This window comes from Phallusia mammillata, chromosome 8 (assembly GCF_965637545.1).
Source record: "Phallusia mammillata chromosome 8, kaPhaMamm4.hap1.1, whole genome shotgun sequence".
Taxonomy (NCBI): Eukaryota; Metazoa; Chordata; class Ascidiacea; order Phlebobranchia; family Ascidiidae; genus Phallusia; species Phallusia mammillata.
The window spans coordinates 7,756,357-7,779,208 of NC_137259.1; the positions used below are offsets into that span (position 1 = coordinate 7,756,357).

Sequence of the window (22,852 nt, forward strand, 5' to 3'; positions counted from 1 at the left end):
CTAAAATTTGCGAAGGTTTATCATTAGTATTGTGTGATTGAAATACGTCGTACACCTTTAGGGCAATGAGTTCTTAACCGGTGTGAATTTGACATGTTTAAACATCAATCAGAAATTGTTTAGTTATGTCGAATTGTAATCAGAAATTTTTTAGTTATGTCGAATTGTAAAGAATCTTGGTAATAAAGTTGGTTTACAAAATCGTAAACGAGAGAACAAACTAAAACTGAATGTCCCTTTGAACTTATGGAATTTTCACAATTCTGACATTTACGTTGTTGCTCCCTCTAGCTGTAAGAAACGATCGCAACAAGAAGCGAGGAAAGGAAAAAGACATGCGGAACGGAAGTGAGAACGGAAGTCCTACGTCACCGGAGGAAGTGACGTGCCCACCCGAGATTGAAAATGTGGTGATCACTGTTGCGAAATCCCACGTGGACACTTTTCCAAACACAAGCTCGCTGAGCCAATACAAAGTGGTAAGTGCGACCTCTGGTGTACTACATACTTTGTGACGTCATGGTTTCTGATTGTGACGTCATGGTTTCTGATTGTAACGTCATGGTTTGAGAGTTACAGTTTATGGTCTCCAGCATTAGGGTAACTTAACTAATTTAACGAACCACCATTACTTGCTGACTAGCAAAAATCTATGCTTACCGTAACCAAGAATGTTACTAAACATAAAACAAAAAAAGTAACAAAACAGGGAAAATCGGCTTTTTCATAAACACTTTTAACAAAAAAATGCGATTTCCATCTAACAAGGCTAACAAATCTGTTCCTTTCTCTTACTCGAACCTTTTTACCTTTGTGCATGGCGCTAATCTTATGACCCGTATGGCTTTTTTAATTGGCTTAAAACCAACCAATTACATCTACCGTACTGTAGAATCGCAAAATGGTAAGAAAACTAACGGATGTGAAAAGTGCATGAGACTTAATTGACTTTGCACTGACCACTGGAATTTCTTGCATGAAAGCTTCTATAGTTTAATTCTGACATAATATTTGTTACCAAAGTGTTCTAATATGTCGTATGTACTTAAGTAATTTACAATTTGCACGTGTTTTAAAACAATTCTGCCCAACAAATGGCTCTTGCTAGAGCTTGGTAGTTGAAATCCATAATTATACAAACAATTGCAAATACAAATACACTAAACGCTGCTACTAACTATTAATTCTGATATTTAGCCTTTAGAAGTAGGCAATTATGCCGCAAATTGAAGTTATTGTTCAGAGTAGTGATTTTACAAGGATGCAATTTTCAAATGGTAATCTATTTGAAGGTATAGCAAGTTTTGATCAATCACAGCGCCAAATCTTTTGAACACAATTTTGAGTAGAGTCTTGTTCGATAAAATCATCATTTAAAAAATGTTTTTTTTTGGCTCATAGTGATTGGTCAAATTGAAGCTATAAACCTTGAAATTGGAAATCATTTGAAAACTTGCATTAACTTGTTGTATAACGTTTATGTGCTTAATTGCTTTGAGTCCACGCAATCAGTTGCACTTAGCTTATAATTGTTTCTTTGTTATTTTCCTCCAATTTCCCGCTTGGTACGAAATCGCGCTTTACCCCAAAACATTTTTACCCACAACACAATGTACCCCTACACCCCTTACCCCGAATCAACGACAACAGAACCAACCACCATCTGTCGAAGCAATCAAATCCAAGGGCACTGATGGTCGATTATGGGAAAAATTCGCTGAGCTTTCAACAAAGTCAATTGTGAAAATTGTGGAGTTTGCCAAAGGAATTCCAGGATTTCAGGACTTCACTATAGCTGACCAGATAACGCTGCTGAAATGCGCCTGCCTCGAAGTTTTGGTAAGTATTTTACAAAAATCCAACATGTTTTATAATTTTAAAAGGTCATTAACCTTAAAGCTTATTGCAGGGCGGGCATGGAAAACCTGGAAAGGTTATGGAATTTTTATTTTTAAGGCCATGAAAAGTTTGAAAAAAGCCAACTTTTGCAAAAGTCCTTGAAAAAGTATGGAATTAGGCGCCTGTTTTACCCTGAAAATGCCAGATAGAGATAGAAATATCAAATTACGTAACTTTGTATATTCGTTGCAAGTGTGGTAAATTGGCTACATATACCAAAGCCTCTTTTCTAGTTTTACTATGGAAATTGATCGATTTTTTTCGATTAAGGTTATGGAAATTTGTTTTTGTTTTCTTGAAAAGTCATGGAATTTATAAACGAAAATTCCGCGGGAACCCTGTTATTGTTCACCTGTACTTATCTATATATATCCCTGTATCTAAATTTTTAAGGGTGAGCTATAGGGCGACCTAAGTTTGGTTTCAGTTCTGCAAAATGAACTTTTAGCTCCGTGTACTATCAATTACAAGCAGTTTCGCAATTCTGTTTAATTGTTTTTCAACCCCAGAATGAAAATATCGGAATTAGAGTGAAACTAATGCAATTTAAAAGGCATTTTTGATTTTATTGCTACAACAACAAAAGTTTAATAATGGGTTTAAATTAGTGATGTACCGAATCGGCTAAATTTTCATTCGGCCGAAACCGAATATTCGGCGGTTTTGCCGAATAAATTCGGCCGAATCAACCGAATCATTTATGACGTCACGCGAAGTCGTACGCTACGCGTTTGACGTGAAAAAATGTTTATCTACCAGGCAGCCAGTGCAAAATAGTTGTGTTTCGTCCTTATTTCAGTTCTGTGGGGTTTAAAATTGCCTTAAGCATGATTGGCAACCTGCCAATGAATTACTAATTTTTTGGACTACCGTGGGGAAAACGATAATGTGTTGAAAAAGATAAACATTGACGCAATTTTCGTTATGTTTGGGCTTTTGAAAGATTGCGTGGATCTTAATAAGCAGAAAAGACACGTTTAACGCGTTAAATTTGTGTTCGTCAAAGATTCGGTTTCGGCCGAATCGCAACAAATTATTCGGCCGAAACCGAATCTTTGCAAAAATGATCGATTCGGCCGAATAAATTTGGCAAACCGAATATTCGGTACATCTCTAGTTTAAATTCATTTCAAACACGATTTAAATTTATTTGAAAATGCATTTTATTTAGTTTCTTCGGATTTGCTCACGTTTTTCGCCTGACAATGACTCGATGACCTTTTCCGATGGTTTAGTGCTGACGCGCAATCAGTTGAAATTTGCTGCTTTTGGTCCGATCACAGATCAGGTAAGACTTTGGCTAAAAGCTCCTCATTAACAATAAAATACCTTTAAGATATACAGCAAATCTCGGTTAATCCGGACTCGTTTGGACCAAAAATATTGTCCGGATTAGTCGAAGATTCGGATTAACCGATAGCGATTAGTTCAAGTCTTACCACATTATAAATCATTTGTACCTTAAATTTTGTCCGAATTGGGCGAAGATCCGTGGTTTACTGTAGTTCATGTTTTTGCATGACATTGTTTCTGTATTGATGTCTTGTTTTCTGCGGTTAAATATTTTTGTATCTTGAGAAGTATGGAGTTGACATTTTTGTTGTGTATTCTTTACAGGTATTTTCGTTTGCCCAGTCTTTGCATCCACTGGAAGCTGACCCAACTGAAATTGGTCTTCTCAGCGCAATCTGTCTCATTTGCCCAGGTGAGTCCGCAAAGAGGACATATTTTTAACAATCCCAAACAAAATTTTCAAAGATGCAAAAACATTCTTGTTTAACCAAGAGCCATTGTGGATGAATTAACAACTATAAGAAACGTGTTACTTTGGTGCGCTGTCCTACAATTCTGTCAGTTTTTCTTTGTTCTCTTAGTCCGGTTGATCAAATTCATGTTTGTAATTGTGGCACATCTGAAAGCACTCCACTCAAAACGTTCATTTCTATATCAAATCTAAATTTAAAAAAACACAATTAAGGGTTATGTGTTTAACAACTATACCCCATTTAGCAGTTATGGCCAAAATCTACCGATTAGTCTTGCATTGCGATGACGAGGTCAAAGTCGGCTCCTAGATAAGAGCAGGCCCAAATGCGATTGGCATCTTTGTGGTTGTTGTGGTGAAAGATAGGGAACTGCAAAGTGGTTGTATCAAGTCGTCATCGCTAGGTTGTCGCTACACTGTGTAGCAGCTGTCGTGTGATGCCGGATCAGAGCATTTGGGGCTAAACATGTCGTAACAGGCTGGCATGTTCCTACTACACAAAATACATACGGGTTCGCATATTTTACGTTGGGACTTATGTATTGTGCTTTGTGCAAGGTGCAAAGACAGAAGTATATTATGCTAAATTTCAAATCAAAGGGGTGGTTTAATTTGTAGACAAAAAAACACTAATCACGCCTTTTCACTAACCTACAAAGTTGGGAATTCGGTGTCAAAAAGTCGAACAAAAAACTGAAACAAAACTACCAACTAACTGGTATTAGGTGAAAATTTAGTAGATGGTTCAACAATCAGAAAAAAATGTTCTTTACCAATTTTTTAGCCAAGCTAGTTTCTTGTCTAGTTTTTACGAAGGTTGACCGATTTTTTATTGCGTTTTGTTCCTATAATAGCTTTGCCATGCGCGACCACGTTTGAGTTATTACAGTTTTCCCATCCAGGTATCTAATATTGCAATGTATGTAGATCGTCCTGATCTTGAAGAGCCGGACAAGGTCGAACAACTACAAGAAACTTTGCTGGAGGGTCTGAAGTTTTACACTCGCAAACGCCGACCAGATTCCCCTCAACTTTTTCCAAAACTTATCATGAAGATTTCGGATCTAAGAAGCATTAGCATGAGAGGTGAATATTTTGTATATTTTTTAACTAGCTTTATATCCGATACTGCCTAACCTGGGATTCAGCTTGTATTTTCTTAAATGTTTATGAATGTGTAGAATATGGTCAAAGGAAATTAATAGAAATACTGTATATGTGATCAATTATGTGCAAATGATTAATTTTCTTCGGACTTTTGATATTTTTGTGACTTAAATTCAGCCTAAAATTTTACTAAGGTTTCTTTCAATGATCTCTTTCTTTTACCTACTGGCAAAATATATTAAACCCCTTGTTTTATTAACGCAATAATGCCACATGTTTTTCTTTTTTCTATCCTCTTGTTGAAAAGTATAGATTTTACTGGGGCCTTAAAATTTAGTCCATTTAAAAAATGTTATTAAATCAAACCAAATTTGGATTTTAAAATTCCATTAAGAGCCCAACCTATTCCATAAACCGCTAAAATTTTATATCGTGCTACTGAAGACCTTTCTAGTTCAAGGTCATGTCCTCTGTATAACCTGTTATAACCTGTAGGGCTCGATTTTTCCCGCATAACTTAGATGACCGTGATAGGAGATAAGGTATTGCAGTTAAGCGATGTCGACGCATAACAGCGATCATTTCCAAATCGCCTTTCCTATCTCTCTGTGTATCTTAATCTTGATATTCTTTACTCCATAACCACGGCTATGGGTCACAAAGCTTGTTGGTCGATCATCTTATGCGGGAAAACATTGCTTTGTGATATATATTCCAGGATTTTTTTAAGACGCCAGATAAAAAACATAATTTAATGTTCCAGGTTAAGCCTAATACTTCGTAGATAAGGTTGTGGTTTTGTATTTTCGACTTTACACGTGTAAACGAGTACAATGTTTGTCGAATATACCGAAAAAGCGTTTCGTTCACCAGGTTGCATATTTAACAAATTTGTCTTTCAACTGGTGTGAAGGGTTTTCGCTTGTGTGCTCGCAAATATTTTACTTCGTTTCTCCGAAAAAGGCTTATCTTTCTGTTGGGCGAAACGGCAGCAAAATTTTAGAACAAGCAAAAAACAACTAGTGTTTTATTTACAGTCACACCAGTTAAACGACAAATTTGTTGAACAATTTTTGTTTTAATTATACGCAAAAGTTTTGTTCGCTTTTAAAGGTGTTTTGACTTAAATCTTTTTTTTTTTCAACATTTGGCGTTTTATTGTCCTGCTCTATCTTGTGGCTTGCTAGCTGATCCATTTTCCCCAACTAAAGAAACCAAATCACGCATAACAACAACTAGGCATATCCCTGCAACTCACTCCAAGGAGTTTTTACTCGACTGACTCGTTTTTTTGTTTCCCCAGGCGCTGACCGAGTAGTTTCAGTAAAGGCTGAAGTCGCACCAGGTGCAATGCCTCCTCTCATCACTGAAATGCTGGAGAATGAAGATGACGAATAACCCTCCCCCACCTGTGACGTAACCGCATGACGTCACTATGACGTTGCAGGGAATTTGCATCGCGCCGAAGTAGCGTGGGCAGTGCAATTAACTTTTTATTGTTGTTTGAACCCCTTAGCGCTGCGTTGTATTTTGTCGTGCAGAATCGCATTCTATACATGCCGCCGGTTTCAGTGTCTTGCCACGCGTTTTTTTCCCGTGCGATTAGCGTCATCGCGCGGGTTCCTTTATTTACCGTCGTTAACCGCACGGTGTCGCGCATGTGTCTTCGTTTTTATCGTATTCTGCTGAAAGTTCATCGACTTGCCGCGGAAGAGTGTTCGTTGGCCGCACTGAAGCTGTACAGAAAAAATGGATGAATTTTGTTTCTGCGTTAAACAACCGAAACCTCGTTCTACGCTGCTCTAATAATTAAAAAACTGCGCCTTACAAACGTGGCTTAAACTGCCCCGCTCTTGCAGTTATGATAAAGTCTGTGGTTACAGTGCCTTGTTTCGGTGACAACAAAATTGGCTGCAGTTTGGGACCGTGTTCCCCATGGGCAACGTAATAGTATTAATGTCCCGTACCGGCGGTGTTTATGTACTCGACTACCGTTGGTCGGTCGTATGACGGTAGCATGCTGAACTGAGTTTTGTCTTTTTATTGTTATGCCTCGCATTTTAGGCGACTCTTTGCCTGCCTACCCCCTCCCTTGCCTGTTGTCTACAAAACTGCGGACTTTTTGTGGCCGAGAACAACTTGAGTGCAAGCCGTTATACCTCCATTGGCAAAAACACACACTTTATATGCTACCATGGAAAAATCAAACTCTACTCACGTAAATCCCATTGCAGACTCATATTGTTCTTTGTAATAGGAAAAAGCGTTGAACTGTCTAGAAACAAAATCATATCAATTATCAAATGCAACAGTAGAGAGAGAAGATGTTATGTGTATACCCACTCATAATTTTCCGCTATATATTTGCTTCGTTTTCAACTTGTGTGGTTTCAATGGTCAGTTGCCCCAATTCGCTCCTTTCATGCGGGAACAAAAACTGTGCGTTATTTTTCTATTCTTTGAATCGTGGTTGTTCAAAAAGGTATAAACTCCAATTCCCAAACTTTGTATGAAACTGTGAGCAGCTTAGGTTGTAACAGCAGACAATAGACAGTATAGAGCAGGGCTTCCCAAAGTGGGGGTCGCGACCCCGGAAGGGGTCGCTTAACAAACTCGAGGGGTCGCAGAGAGCTGTACCAACTTTGCAGAAAGTACTCCATACACTGGCGTAGAGTACGGGGGTGCCGCACACCCCCGGCCTTGACCTTTGTATAACTTCACAATGTCATTTTTGTTCAAGTTACGTCGGTTTTAAAACGTTTCCAGCTTTAGTATTGTGTGGCGCAATAACTTTCTCTAATAAAAATGGGTAATAAACTTTTTATTTCTAAGCAGTCTTTAATGTCCGTTTGCAAAGCACTGCTAAACTTGTTGGTCCAAGGTGATAAGTGCCGATTTGCAAAACAATGTGACAGAAACTAAAGGCTAAAGCACGTAAAATGTATCGGTGTTTGGACGTGTAAAGTAGTAGCCTCGTGTTGAACGTAATATATTCGTTTAGTTTGTCATTCTAAATCGAAACATGATCGCACGCACGGTTCTTAGCTGCAACCGATTCGTATGAACACGTGTTTGGAAATTAATTCGTTCTTGTTTCATTCACAACCTGCGACCTAAATGGGTGCACAACATGCGGCTGCGGTGATGAATATAAGCGAACGTAGACATATACGTATTAAAATAATTGAAATAAAAACTTATTTACTTATCGATATTTTACTATTAAAATCTGATTTAAATAGATTTAGGATGGAATGAAACATATATTTTCCCGGCCAATAGCCATGCGCGCCAGACTTATTGTGACGTAACAATACAGAAAGAGACGCCATAGAATCAATACACACAATAGCGGTCATTGGTAGAATAGTTGTGCATCCCTGGATTAGACAGCAGATAAAGAGTACATTTGTTCACAAAGGGCACAGTACAACACAATTTTTATTCAATAAATTGAAGTACCATCATTTTATAGAAGGTGGTCGTACGTCTTTGATAGCCTATTTTGAATTAAGTTTATTTGCTTTGAAACGACAAACTTATTTGATTGTTTAAATTTTTTTTTTTTTTTTTATAACGGCCATATGTTCGTAACGGCCCCTAAAGAAGTAAAGATCCTATTGAAATTGAGTATTGTTTATTCGGTGCAAGTATGTCTATAGACTCGTATACCTGGCAGCAATAGCTTGTATAAGCAGGACCTTTATTGCGTATACAAACTATGTAAAAAAATCAAATATAGGAGATGATTCACCTTTCTGGTTCTATGGTGCAAGCTTTGGTCGCAGTCTACAAACACAATAAAACACTAGGCCTACATGCACAAAAGATTTTAGTTTGGGTAAATGCATTTATAACGCCTAGGCTTGTGTTGAAAACAAGCATGCCAATTGTCATAGATCCCAGATTTTCGTTTTCGCTGGATACGACGCTGGTTTCAATGCCTCAATGCGTAAGTTTCGGAAATAGCTTCGGTCGAAAGAATAGACTGACTCATAAAACGTTGCATGGCAAACATGAAACTTTAACTTTAACGCAATACACATATTTTCAAGTCTGTCTATTTTGTTTTAACACTTGTGTCAGTAAACAGCATTATGGCATCAAGATTATCTGCTTGGTTGTTACTTCTGTTGACAACATTTCTTTTCGAGTTTTGTACAGCTATTTCAAGTAAGTTTAGTTGTTGCATCGTTCTGTCTTTGTGTATTGCTGTGTTTTCCCCTTATTTGTTCGTTTTGTTATTTGTATGCACTAGTTTCATGTAGCTTTTCGTTGTGCTGTGCGACATTGTAAGTTTATTTGGTAAAGTGAATACGAATATTCTGGGTAACTCTAAATATGGAAACAGGTTCCCAAGAAAACAGAATTAGTCGATAAAAAATTAGGAACATATATTTCGCCTATTGGCATCGTCAGTTTAAGTAAAAGCATAAAGTAAAACAACAATAAATTGAAGATAAAACAACAACATGCTAGAGTCTAAAACCCGTACACAAATTCTAAACCACTTCACGGGTGGAAAAGCGTTGACTGCGTGCGTGTGGGTCTGGAAAGCAACGTCGCCTAAACCCCTCACACAAGTCTTTTAAGAAAGACTGAAACGTGCCAAAACAGTCGTGCGGGCAAAATAAAAGAATGTGTTTAGCTACTAACATAAAGTACCTGTAAAATTCGAATAACAATAAAAAAAATTCCCTTGTGAACGTTTTTACAGACAGACTTTTTTTAAGTCGGTCAGTTCAAAGGTTATCCCAAATGTTCGTGCTTCCGAATTACTCTTTGCCAATTTTTGGTTAATACTCTTGTCTTTTACGCCTACATTCTTTCATTAGGCTACATGTGGTTCAGAATGTAGATTTATTCAAAGCGTGATTTGTTTACAACATATGTATTTTATATACAGCTACAAGTGCCTCTCCTCTTCCCCCCTGTTCAAAAAAGGGATTCGAACAAACAACTAGGGTGCTAACATCGGGAAAACCGGAAACAGTGGTATCATGCCCCAAAAATAAGTGGCTTGTGGACGGCAACAACCATGTAATGGGAAGAAGTGTTGTAGTGAAGTGTTTGAATGAATCTACATGGGATAAACCTGACCTAAAGTGTTGGCAGGGTAAATTTAAATTTAGTCAATACTTTGACTTAAATATTATTTGATTAATTTGCGTAAGTTTATCTATAAAAATACTACTGTATGTTAGCACATTTGCAGAGTATTGCATAAGTATTGTAAATCCTTAATCGCCAAATAATTTCAGGGTGCATTATAAGTAGCTATGTCTCTTATTTTTTTTCAAGGCCCTTTAGTCCTAATTATTGAATGTTTGGTTTTGCACAGGCAGTGTTATGGACATTTCGAGATACTCATACACGACTCACCAGGCTAACGATAGCGTAATCTTGTTTTGCAAAGCTATCAACCCCACAATGCATTTTATCAGCATAAATTGGAAAGGAAAAACCTACAACGGGACAAAGGTTAGAAACACAAAGCACTGTTTTGCTGAATTTTTCTGTAGAAATATACGTAAAATAATTTTCGAACATATGATGTCGACCTACACCATCAACTGTAACTAAATCTCATAAAATTATTTAAATCAAAACCATTCTAAAACCTGCCATAAGAAAGTAATTTTGTGCTATGTTTGGTTGTCTAAATTTGGCAATTGCGCTAAATTACTTATTACGAATCCTATATAAAAACGTATGCGAACAATTATCTTATCGCTAACACGTTTTTTTAAATCAAGAAAACAACGATTGCTAAGTACCATGTTGTTTGTTAAATTAGCTAAGGACAGAAATGCCTTTTAAACACTTTCAAAATGGGGTGAAATGGGATGCAATTGTTTGTATACGTTTTCATACAGCATTCATACTGTGGCCACCAAATCACAAGTTGGGAAATGTTTATTTCCAGGTTAAATCAGTTGACAGTGTTATGAAAACAAATTAGTTTCGCTAAAAAGCATCTTCCGTGTCCATAGAGAGCGATAAAAGGGATTGAAATTAGAAAAAAGCTAATAGTTCCTTCACAAACATGATCATTCCTCAACTGAAAGCCAAACAGGCTAAACTGACTGTGAACAAGCAATGAAAGATAAGAAACGTACGAAAGATAAAACCGTGAAAGCGTTAGGCGAAGAAAAAAAAACACCTCACTTACACCACAACTTGTGATATACATATAATGTAAGTTGGAAATCGTTGCAACAATGGTAATAGAACAGGGAATGATTCCCAGATTCTATTTACCAGGATTTGTAGCCACGAAACATTATGACTTCTATGCTGTTTTGCAGACGGTTTCGGTCAACGTGAAGCTAACACCATCCGATGATGGTCGTGAAGTGACGTGCCATCAGAAAACAAAATCTGGACTCAAAGAAACCAAGAGAATAAATATACTAATCGTCCGTTGTAAGTCTGGAAACTTTGTTAATTAGAAACGAATTACAGGCAGTACTGCTGATATTAATCATGTTGATTTTGTTTTGTTCTTTCTTTGACACTTTTTTACTAGTAGTAGCGGTAACGTCCTTGTCGCTTCATACCCTGGTAGGCTATTCCGTAGAATTTTATTTATTGTTTGATCAAGTCAATGAAGTACTGAAAAGCTTTTTTATGTGCCTTACCTAAAATTTTCCGTTAGTAGTTAAAAACAATTAAATCTTGTTCAACTTTTAAACATTTTTTTTCGTTTTAGACCCTCCACTAATTGGAAATTCAACAAATTTTACAGCTGTACTTCCACTTGGCAAAGAAGGTTATTTTCCCTTCACGTTTCAAGCGAATCCACGAGGTTTTAGGTTCAGTCTTTTTCAGTCTCCTGCCTTCTCAGTTTCAGTGACCAAAGCAGGTAAATCATATTTTGTTTAAATCATAGTACCATGATTGTTAAACTACACCAACACTGCCCTGAGCAGTTACGTGTGACTAACATCAGTAACGATTTCGAAATTATGAACCTGTTTTTTGCACAAATAAAATATTATTTATCATAATCCATTCAACACATTCTTTCAATGGCCTTGGCGTAGTATGATTTATATATGATTGTGCCGTGATCGCTGGTCTGCATAGACCAGTGGTTCCCAAAGGGAGGAATTTTATGAGTTCAGGGGAGGAATTTCATAAAAACTGTAAAAAACATTACATTGGAAATGTTACAGAACATTTATGTATACACATAATTATATCCAATATAATTTGGACCCGGTCACCATTTGGAACCGGTTGTAAAGGATTCTGAAATGGACATCCCTAATTATAAGGTATATTTCAAATTGCTATAATTTTTTATGTTATATTTGTTTTTCGTCTTATGGGGAGGAATGAATAGTTCGAAAATGGGCAAAGGGAGGAATGTAACAAAAAAGGTTGGGAACCACTGGCATAGACGCTTCAGAGCTAATCCCAGTTGTTTGTGAACTAAACTAATGTTAATCTTATTTATCACATTTTCAAATATTCTCGCCGACATGACGGGAAGATCAGTTCAGTAAACTAACTACTATAAACTTTTGTTCTAGGTAATAACCAACACGTTTATTTGCAGAAAACAGCACTGCCGCGTACAAACATTATCTGCTCAGAAACGGCGACAATTACACTGTTGTTTTTCGTTTTAGCAATGTAAGTATTTTTATTTCTTTTTAGTGTTTTTGTCAAGGCATATTCACTTATTACAGCAAATTACCCTCCAACACTTTTCCAAATCCATTTTGGAGAATAGGGAATTGACGTTTATGTGAAGTGTATGTCATCAATATCTTCAATATTCTGTCCCGTCTATTCAATAAGTTTTTGTTCAATTCCAACCATAATGGCAAAACATGTAAAAGCCAAACATTATGGTGAATTAGGTCGAAAAAACTTTAAGGCGTTTTTCAAATGTTGCTTTTTGCAGGTGTCAGTGAATGATCTTGGTTTGTACTTGATTAAAGTTCGAACACAATTAGACGGAACCTATATAGTGAAACTAACCGTCCGTGCAGCACCAAGCAATATTTACGTTGACGCAACAAGTAGTCTTCACATACCCATCCACGCGGCTTCTGCTGGTCTCTTGGCTATTTTTGTTGTGGTTGTGATCATTCTGGCCATTCTACTGCAGAAAAAAAGTAACTTTTTAAGATTGGTCTTTAAAATATGAAAATTTGACTGTATTAAGCATTTTAATTATACGCATTAATATTAGGCCCTATTGGTGTAACTATATACCCTATAAAACTTACCCTTTACTTCCGCCTTGTGAAAATAACCTTTGGTGCTTATAAGAGCACCTTTAAAAATAACCCTTAGCGCCAACTTCCGTCTTATTGTGTTATTAGTAAGAGTTTCGAATGTGTACATCCATATTGTTCCTTTTCGGTCTGCCATTAGTTCGTCATGGCTTCGCACGTATAGTAACGTTTAAGTTTACATAAATAATTGGCTGCCTTGACTAAACTTGTGATCATTTTGTTTATTGTGTTTAAAACCACACAACACTTGACGTTTTTGTTGCAATTATAGAAAGACAAAGCACCACCAAACCAAATAATCAACAAGAAAACCAGCAACAGCAACAACATAATTTACAAGTTGAAATGCCCTTAGAAGAGTATTGTCAACCAACGTAAGTTACAAATGTTTATTGCAACTTAAGGCGTCTTGACTTTTTGTGAAAGTATAGAAAATGTTGTCAAATTTCAGTGTAGATAATAGTAAAGAGCAATGTTTTTGATCTAGATCTGCAAAGCAGTATGCAAATCAGAACCCTCCAACCAATCCATATTTCCAAGTCCAAAAACATAGCTACGATAACGTGCCGGATTCGTCAATGCTTGAACCAGCTTACGAAGAATTTACTGGATGACCAAATTGCCACACTTTTTTTGCTATACATACAAACATTAAATGAACAAAAATGCGCCGACATACCTAAGCAGTCATTTCTTTGCTGATTAGAATAAGGTTGTGATTATAATTGATAACTTACTATCGTGTTTTAAACGAAATAAAAAATGCACTGGTAAAACAAATTTAGCCTAGGACAGCTGTAAGCAATTCGTAGCTGGTCATTCGATCTGAGTTTATCTATCAGTTTGCAGTAGTATATAAAACGGCACAAACAGGTTCCATAACCCGTATGTCGGGTGAGGTTCGGACTTTTCTAACAAACGGGCTTAAAGATTTTCCAACAAACGGGCTTAACGCGGGCCTGACTTCACATCCAATGTTTGTATTTAAAAAAAAACTCCAATTACTTAGCTAAGTAGCTAGTTGCAGGACTAAACTTAATGTCCAACAGCCCACAAAAGATCTGTTTAAGCCAGGGGTTCCCAACCTTTTTACGACCCCGTACCACCTGGACGCTCTGCACTGCCACGCGTACCACCATAGAGCACTAATGTGCTCTACAGTGCTCTATGGCAGGGGTCCGCAAATACTTTTTGACGCGACCCTAAAAAAATTGCTCTAAATTCTCGCGACCCAAGCATTTTGTTAGCATGTAAGTTTGTGGAAAATACTAAACAACTAAATATCAATGTTAAGACTAGTATTATGCTATTGTTAGTTGATATTTTCACATAAAACAGTAGGTAAACGAACGTATTTATTCTAACAAATAAGAACCGCATCCTTGCACAGGTGCGCTTATCTTGTTGCATTGTTACATAGACTGTATGTAACAGTTACGTAGTCATACGTAACAATGTAAAAATTAATCAAAAGGTCGGAAAAAGCCGAAGTTCATTAATACTGTAGATGAGACGCTTATATTCATGGTAAATAAAATATTTCGCGACCCACTATTTGCGGACCCCTGCTCTATGGTACCACTTCTTGCAGAACAACTAATTTGTTTGAATCATATTTCATTCAACGCTATCTTAAGCACCAAAACAGTAGATATATCTATCAAGAGCAATCATTTGACATAATTAACGCCCACTGTGCCGCAGCGTTGTTCGGCTTTTCATAGCAAGTATAGCAACTATGCTTTTTGTTGAGAATTGACATGACCTGTATTTTGAAGATCGTAATGATACGAAACAACAGGAATAGTTACGTAACAATGACAATAGGCCTGGGGACTGTTTTTTTTTTTGTAAACAAAACCAGACAAACAAAATATAAAGTTGCAAATTGAGGTTTTTGTGAACAAAACAGAAGCTACTCGCGTACCACCTAAAAACCCTTTCGCGTACCACTAGTTCTAAGGGTACAGTAATAATAAAATCAAACCGAGTCACTTATTTAAATGCCTATAAGGTCATACGATACGTTAATTACCACAAGAAAGGGTGCTTTAACATGACCATATTCGGCCAAACAGCTATGGAGTCGTGAGTCCAACAATCATTGGATTTGTTGTCGATCGAAGGGTTGAATTTTCATGCATATTTGATAAGTCTATCTACCTCAGTTTTAACAGATAAACCAATTTGTTTTGTAACATACTTTTTACTATGTGACAAATTACAGAAAATACAATTGTGGAAAAAGATTTGAAAGTTTCAACGTTTAATAGCGGCACCTTTGAAGCCTAATCCCCTGGGCAGCTACTAGACTTGTGGTCGCACTAAAATGGTGGTGCGAACTCGGCTTGTCTGTCGCAATTTCTTGAGATTGTGTTTATTGTGACCCATATCCCTGCTTGAAAATGAGGCACCACTTTTATCACCCTGGTGACAGTTAGAACTTATCCCGCTGAGTTAATTAGAGTCCTGACTTTAACTTTTGTGTTTATTTACCTGCAGTGTGTTAAGTAGCCTACAAATGGTTCAATAAGCATTGTACTTTTAATAGCAAATACTTATAAAACTGATAAATGTTATGCTATATTTGACATTTCAAAATTCAGATCGTGCCTTTTATTATACACGCATTATATAATTTGAATTGTTCTAGATATTCAACTGCACCAGTGCAAGCACAAATTGCCACAAAGCCATAGTTTAAACGTATTTCCATTCTTAATCAAGGTTTTCCAAGTGCTGTTGTGAACCGTACATAACAAAAACTTGCCCATCTAGTTTCGTGCTATATAAAGGTTCTGGATCTTAATTGCCATACTGTTATATAACAGGCAAGAAGCAATATATTCTCAAAACGTAATTAATATTTTTTTTTGATGTTACAACATTTTAAAAAAGTTGCTGTTCAAATCAATGTAGAATGTAAAGTAGACGAATCAATCTGTTATCAATTATGACGTCAAAAACAGAAATGCAGTTGTTGGTTTTGCCACAGTTGTAAAGATTGTATCCATGGTTGCCAGATGGCCTAAAAATCGGACAAAAAACAATAAATTCGCCTAATTTCACATGCTGTGTCCGACGCCTAAAAATCATTAGGACATTTAGTTTTTTGTCATAATATGTCCGAATTTTGCTGATTGAATAACTTTTTGTCTCCTTCCTATTTTTTGAAGGTTGCAAACCTTTTTTACGACAAAACGTGGTTTAAAAGTGCAACTTATTTTGGTTAGTACCTTGTTTATGACATTAAACAGATAATTGTCAGCCAGTGAATGTTTGGCCATTGTTGTGTACAATGCAATTGTATTGTAATAAATGGTTATCTAAGGTGATATGAAGCAACAAGTTGACGAAACATTTTTTAAACGTTGCGAAACCAATGATAAACGCTACAGCAACGTGAAGTTTGTTGGGCTTTAAGTTTGGATTTCAGTTCTTGTGGTTGCACGCATAAGTGACGTCATATTTTACGTCCGCCACTTTGCGTTTGTGTAAAACTCGGCGCTTATGAGTTTAGGTAACGTAAACGCACAAAAAGTTGGCACCTCGATATTGATACCTTGTTAGCAATTATACGCTCTCGTTTTTTTTTGTCCTAAAATGTCCGATTTTCAGACAAATACTGTCCGAATCCAGCCGACAGTACCTGGCAACCCTGATTGTATCCATGGAAGGGAATGTTTTAGTTGAAGTCTAAACTAGTAATGCGCCGAAGTTTCGGTTGGCCGATGTCAACGAAGATGCCGTTTCCCAATGTTTCTAATGAAATTTTTGGTTGTGTGAAATTAATGTTTCAAATGACAATTTTACCAAAATAAAACATCATCAATTAACTAATTGTTGCATCTAAAAATCCGAGCCATGTTGTCTGCAAAATATTGAAACTTTAGTGAAGCTTACGCATTGTCAAAGTAATTTTAGAGTGCCATAAACCAGCTCACTTGCATCAACAACACAAGATTTAATTGAAAACATCGATAAGAAAGAGGATATTAGGTTCGGCCTGATTCGGCCTCATGGTCTAATATTTGGTTTCGGCCCGAACCTTTTGAGGCGGGTTCGGTGCATCACAAGTGTAAACATTTACACAGATCAGCCCACGACTTTCTTGCAGCCACAAAAATGGCCAAATGTACTTGGTGCACAGGACGCTCATGTAACAAACAAAGCGGCACGCACATTTTGCAGGAATAAGCACAAAAACATTAAACGCGATTTTAGATGAGAGCACCGCAGAGGGACGATCCTTTTCCAATCGAGAACTTTGATACACCGAAAGCATACGCATCCACGACACTCAAGCGGTCAAGCTTGACCACAGCGCTAATCTGATTGGTCACTCCATCGAGGTTCTCTACAAAAGTTTGCTGAAAGGAAAAATGTGTGGGTCGCTTGTTTACCCTTAAAGTCACGTTAACTGGCTGTTCCCACCCCGAATAGGACACATGAGATTTCAAACTCAAGATGACGTTAAGCACGATGATGTAAACGCCACGGCGCGGCGCACGAAATACGCCGTGTGTGAAGCCAGCGCCGTCGTTGAAGGCCACGTGATTGAAACCAATGATCCCGCCTTCAAGTGTGGTCACGAGGTTGTTGGACAAGTATGCATGGAAAGCTACACTGAAATCTGAACAAAATTCAAACAAACAATCATTTTTCATTTAATTATACCTGTATTTGTATTGGTATCTAGAATTATAAATATGTTGTATTTTTTGCTAGAAACGCCTGATTCTGCCACATTCTTACACTCAAATAGTGATGCATAACCTGTTGCAGTGGGCATGTATACAAAATAGTGTGTATTAAGTAAATCTATTGCTAGACAATCGGCTTCCAAAACTGCATGGTATTGACAGATTTTTGGGAGCGGCAACAGTTTATTTTTCAAGCCATGCAGACATACGTAGGCTTGTATGCGAACAATGCAAAACAAACATAAAAAAGAGCACAACAATATTTGTGGTGACGTCATGTGATAGGCAAATCGTGTTACTTTAATTTATGGATAACGTTAGAAATCAAGTCTGTTTTTTAGCCATTAGAAGATAGAATATTATAAAACTAATCTTATTTCTCATCCTCCGTAATTTGTCTTTAAACCCTACCCGTGTTTCTCTGCAGATTCATGCGTTTGCTTTCCAAAGCACCCAAGCGTTGGTGAATCTGTTTTCGAAAAAAAATCTGCGACGACTCCAGGGCTCTGATCGAGTTCAACATTGCGTTAAGCTTGTTTCGGAAATAGCGATGCGGTGAGACGGAATCCTTCCAAGGTAAACTGAAAAAATGACAGTTTATGTCATATATGTTGCACAAAGAATAACCAACGAGGTCAACAACAAGTAATACGAGGAATGTAACAAAAAAGGTTGGGAACCACTGGCATAGACGCTTCAGAGCTAATCCCAGTTGTTTGTGAACTAAACTAATGTTAATCTTATTTATCACATTTTCAAATATTCTCGCCGACATGACGGGAAGATCAGTTCAGTAAACTAACTACTATAAACTTTTGTTCTAGGTAATAACCAACACGTTTATTTGCAGAAAACAGCACTGCCGCGTACAAACATTATCTGCTCAGAAACGGCGACAATTACACTGTTGTTTTTCGTTTTAGCAATGTAAGTATTTTTATTTCTTTTTAGTGTTTTTGTCAAGGCATATTCACTTATTACAGCAAATTACCCTCCAACACTTTTCCAAATCCATTTTTTTTTGACGTTTATGTGAAGTGTATGTCATCAATATCTTCAATATTCTGTCCCGTCTATTCAATAAGTTTTTGTTCAATTCCAACCATAATGGCAAAACATATGTAAAAGCCAAACATTATGGTGAATTAGGTCGAAAAAACTTTAAGGCGTTTTTCAAATGTTGCTTTTTGCAGGTGTCAGTGAATGATCTTGGTTTGTACTTGATTAAAGTTCGAACACAATTAGACGGAACCTATATAGTGAAACTAACCGTCCGTGCAGCACCAAGCAATATTTACGTTGACGCAACAAGTAGTCTTCACATACCCATCCACGCGGCTTCTGCTGGTCTCTTGGCTATTTTTGTTGTGGTTGTGATCATTCTGGCCATTCTACTGCAGAAAAAAAGTAACTTTTTAAGATTGGTCTTTGATATGAAAATTTGACTGTATTAAGCATTTTAATTATACGCATTAATATTAGGCCCTATTGGTGTAACTATATACCCTATAAAACTTACCCTTTACTTCCGCCTCGTGAAAATAACCTTTGGTGCTTATAAGAGCACCTTTAAAAATAACCCTTAGCGCCACTTCCGTCTTATTGTGTTATTAGTAAGAGTTTCGAATGTGTACATCCATATTGTTCCTTTTCGGTCTGCCATTAGTTCGTCATGGCTTCGCACGTATAGTAACGTTTAAGTTTACATAAATAATTGGCTGCCTTGACTAAACTTGTGATCATTTTGTTTATTGTGTTTAAAACCACACAACACTTGACGTTTTTGTTGCAATTATAGAAAGACAAAGCACCACCAAACCAAATAATCAACAAGAAAACCAGCAACAGCAACAACATAATTTACAAGTTGAAATGCCCTTAGAAGAGTATTGTCAACCAACGTAAGTTACAAATGTTTATTGCAACTTAAGGCGTCTTGACTTTTTGTGAAAGTATAGAAAATGTTGTCAAATTTCAGTGTAGATAATAGTAAAGAGCAATGTTTTTGATCTAGATCTGCAAAGCAGTATACAAATCAGAACCCTCCAACCAATCCATATTTCCAAGTCCAAAAACATAGCTACGATAACGTGCCGGATTCGTCAATGCTTGAACCAGCTTACGAAGAATTTACTGGATGACCAAATTGCCACACTTTTTTTGCTATACATACAAACATTAAATGAACAAAAATGCGCCGACATACCTAAGCAGTCATTTCTTTGCTGATTAGAATAAGGTTGTGATTATAATTGATAACTTACTATCGTGTTTTAAACGAAATAAAAAATGCACTGGTAAAACAAATTTAGCCTAGGACAGCTGTAAGCAATTCGTAGCTGGTCATTCGATCTGAGTTTATCTATCAGTTTGCAATAGTATATAAAACGGCACAAACAGGTTCCATAACCCGTATGTCGGGTGAGGTTCGGACTTTTCTAACAAACGGGCTTAAAGATTTTCCAACAAACGGGCTTAACGCGGGCCTGACTTCACATCCAATGTTTGTATTTAAAAAAAACTCCAATTACTTAGCTAAGTAGCTAGTTGCAGGACTAAACTTAATGTCCAACAGCCCACAAAAGATCTGTTTAAGACTTTAAGCCATTGTTTTTTATTGTCCATTGTGTATGTATTCTTTGTTATAGGCCTGTCAATCCGAACGGGCTGATAAAATTAATTTAATGTAATTACGGGTCCGGGCTCAAATTTCGGGTCCGCTTACAACTCTGTTGTGAACAATTAGGTTAAAACACTTAATTGCCAAAAACACGAAATTTTAACAATATATCCAGATGATTAGAAATAAAAATAGTTCAGCCATTTGAAACGAGTTGTCTAGGTCAGGGGTGTCAATCTCGTGGGGTTCGGGGGCCACATTGCAGTTTGGAAATTACGCCGAGGGCCGCATGTGATTTTTAATCTGGTTTTATACACTTAAACCAGGGGTGCACAACCTTTTCGCTACGACGGCCACATTTCAGATCCTAATTTCACCATCAGGCCGCGAGTTTAACACCCCTGGTCTAGGTGTTTTGAATTGTCACGGAAGCTCAATATAGGCATTTTTATTTCTGGTTACTTTTTTGTTTCCTGTTCCGGCTTAATCCTGTTTAACAGTTCGCTATGTGAGGGATATCGGACCGAAGCCATTTCAAAACTGGATTATTTCGAAGAAAACCTTGTGTATACTGTAATTGTCGGACTCACAGTCATTTTTCTTGATAAAATACAGTTTTATTGTGTTAATTTTGCGTACAGATTCATACCTTGTGTATGAATTACGCTGCATAATATTTTGACTGGAAACTTTCTTTATTGCTTTTGGTTTTAATCTGAACCCGATTAAAGAAATATGCTCAGAGAATCAATAACTTTGACAGATAAGCATTTTGTAAATTTGGAGTCACACCAACTAAGTGCATTTCAGTTTAAAGGTATACACAGTATTTCTGACAGCACAAATTACATTTATTTTTGGAAAACTATTTTAATGTTGAATAGAAAGTGATAGGCAACATTGAACAGTTCCAAGGAATATTCCAAGGACACGTGCAGGGTCGGACAGTCGCAGAAGTCAAAGACATTTCCAAATGTGAAGCGAGACCCCGTTAAATACCCTTAAAAGTCAAAGTTTGCCTGGCATCAAATATTACCCAGTTGTATCTTTGGCGCCATCCAACGCTACAGGAGTAAGTGGAAACTAATTTAAATCGTGAAAGAAGACAATATATTGAAAACAAAATTTACTGTTGTCATGTGTTCTTCCTGTTTTTTTACAAGATAACGTATTAACGGTTTTATTAGTTCAGCATATAACTATAATTTTTAATACACTAGTTCAGCATACTAAAACATTTTTTACGACATTTCACCCCACCCCCAAAGCAAGTGAAATTTACTCACATCTGAAAATCTCTTAACTAAAGGCGAAATATTTGATATCTGTAACACGAATAAGTTCATACTTCGCTACTGCCGAGAGCTGTAACGTTTTGGGTTGAAGCGTAACTGAGTAAACAACTCGTCTTTCGACAAAGAACCTGCTAGGGTGCATGCAAAAGAGAAAAACAGAAAGATACCGACAAGCAAAAAAGGAGGCACCTCTGAGCTTTAACGAACCGTCGGTGCAGAACAAAAGGTCATATTTACATGTTGATCACAAAACAATACTCAAAAAATCATCTCTTAAATCTACCATGATTAATAAGGTAATCTGTATGACATTTTTCTCTTTTTAGTGGCCATGTATTGGTGGTATAGTTTGTTTTAGGGTTGTGGTATATTTAAGAAGAAAGGTACATAGCTGTATTGTCGTAACACGGGCGTATCCATGACTTTTCGTTGACCTTTCAAACCCCAAGTTTTTCAGAAGTTTAAGTCGCACAAATCCCATTTCAAACAAAATGCATCAGTTTTCTTAAAGTAAGATTTTTTGAACAAAACGTGTAGCTTGTGACATAAAATTACCGCCATTTTGTAAAGTTCAGCTCAGTAAACGACGGTAATAAATACCATTTTCTTGCATTTTACAGTAATAATAAGTAACACAATTTTCCCAAAACCAACACTAGTTCGCCACAAAACACTTTACACAGAAATTTATAACATTTGCATAAAAATGTGAAAAATGTCCTCTTTTGTTGGAGGTCCAGTGCTACAAGAAATTCCAAAGCAGCAAAACCTACTAAGTTTTTATTCATCAAACGTGATCGCTTTATCAAAAACGAAGTGAACACTAGCGTCACGAAATACGTCATACTGAGACTTTGTTAAACCGATAAAGTAACAAATTTTGTTGTATTTTGAAGATATACATTAACTGTGAAATTTTATAATTGATCAATGCGAGACTTCGAAATCGTGACGTCAACATTTTTAAATTAATGCTAAGTTATATATTCAAACTAGAATAAGATTTTCTTAAGATGTACCGAGTTAATCAGTATTTTTAGATTAGTATTTTCGAAATTTGTTCTGTCAGCTTAGATGCTGATAAAATCGTAAATACGAAACCAAATAATTTCGTACAAAAGTCAGGACTACAATTGTAGGTTTACTTTGCGCATACTTTTTTAACAAGCCTTTGGCTACAAAATCCCCTCGAGATCGGCCATACCATCACC

At 36.7% G+C, this 22,852-nt stretch overlaps 4 protein-coding genes across 5 annotated transcripts in view; 3 read left to right on the forward strand and 1 right to left on the reverse strand.

The window, feature by feature from the left end:
* LOC145204354 (retinoic acid receptor beta-like) overlaps positions 1-7,274 on the forward strand; it is a 68,348-nt gene extending 61,074 nt beyond the window's left edge. For both annotated transcript variants that reach the window (XM_080076867.1, XM_080076866.1), the window contains 6 exons: positions 292-479; positions 1,651-1,839; positions 3,071-3,187; positions 3,517-3,604; positions 4,592-4,750; positions 6,075-7,274. In XM_080076867.1, coding sequence (XP_079932993.1) covers positions 292-479; positions 1,651-1,839; positions 3,071-3,187; positions 3,517-3,604; positions 4,592-4,750; positions 6,075-6,169 — 836 coding nt within the window. In that variant the 3' untranslated portion in view covers positions 6,170-7,274. The remainder of the gene's footprint in view (positions 1-291; positions 480-1,650; positions 1,840-3,070; positions 3,188-3,516; positions 3,605-4,591; positions 4,751-6,074) is intronic.
* Positions 7,275-11,667: 4,393 nt separating this feature from the next.
* On the forward strand, positions 11,668-13,997 carry LOC145204702 (uncharacterized). The gene is made up of 5 exons (XM_080077297.1): positions 11,668-11,722; positions 12,336-12,412; positions 12,687-12,900; positions 13,295-13,397; positions 13,511-13,997. Exons 1-5 carry the CDS (start codon positions 11,668-11,670, stop codon positions 13,635-13,637), a joined length of 576 nt encoding a protein of 191 aa, XP_079933423.1. The 3' UTR covers positions 13,638-13,997.
* Positions 13,998-16,929: 2,932 nt separating this feature from the next.
* Positions 16,930-18,312, reverse strand: LOC145205440 (uncharacterized). The gene is made up of 2 exons (XM_080078166.1): positions 18,138-18,312; positions 16,930-17,656 (listed from the first exon to the last, which is right to left on the reverse strand). The coding sequence occupies exons 1-2, from the start codon at positions 18,247-18,249 to the stop codon at positions 17,244-17,246; spliced, it is 525 nt and encodes a 174-aa protein (XP_079934292.1). The 5' UTR covers positions 18,250-18,312; the 3' UTR covers positions 16,930-17,243.
* Positions 18,277-20,438, forward strand: LOC145204704 (uncharacterized). The gene is made up of 6 exons (XM_080077298.1): positions 18,277-18,281; positions 18,361-18,371; positions 18,577-18,653; positions 18,920-19,133; positions 19,525-19,627; positions 19,741-20,438. Exons 1-6 carry the CDS (start codon positions 18,277-18,279, stop codon positions 19,865-19,867), a joined length of 537 nt encoding a protein of 178 aa, XP_079933424.1. The 3' UTR covers positions 19,868-20,438.
* Positions 20,439-22,852: the final 2,414 nt, after the last annotated feature.

Bases quoted from the DNA above. Each gene is read 5' to 3' on its own strand.
- LOC145204702 (XM_080077297.1), top strand. From the start codon at position 11,668: ATGATTGTTAAACTACACCAACACTGCCCTGAGCAGTTACGTGTGACT. The intron at 11,723-12,335 runs GTAACGATTTCG...GTTTATTTGCAG, and splicing joins GTTACGTGTGACTAACATCA to AAAACAGCACTGCCGCGTAC. The intron at 12,901-13,294 runs GTAACTTTTTAA...TTGCAATTATAG, and splicing joins CATTCTACTGCAGAAAAAAA to AAAGACAAAGCACCACCAAA.
- LOC145205440 (XM_080078166.1), bottom strand. From the start codon at position 18,249: ATGTTGAACTCGATCAGAGCCCTGGAGTCGTCGCAGATTTTTTTTCGA. The intron at 17,657-18,137 runs GTAGGGTTTAAA...AATTTTGTTCAG, and splicing joins GAATCTGCAGAGAAACACGG to ATTTCAGTGTAGCTTTCCAT.
- LOC145204704 (XM_080077298.1), top strand. The intron at 18,654-18,919 runs GTAAGTATTTTT...TGCTTTTTGCAG, and splicing joins TTGTTTTTCGTTTTAGCAAT to GTGTCAGTGAATGATCTTGG. The intron at 19,628-19,740 runs GTAAGTTACAAA...TTTTTGATCTAG, and splicing joins GAAGAGTATTGTCAACCAAC to ATCTGCAAAGCAGTATACAA.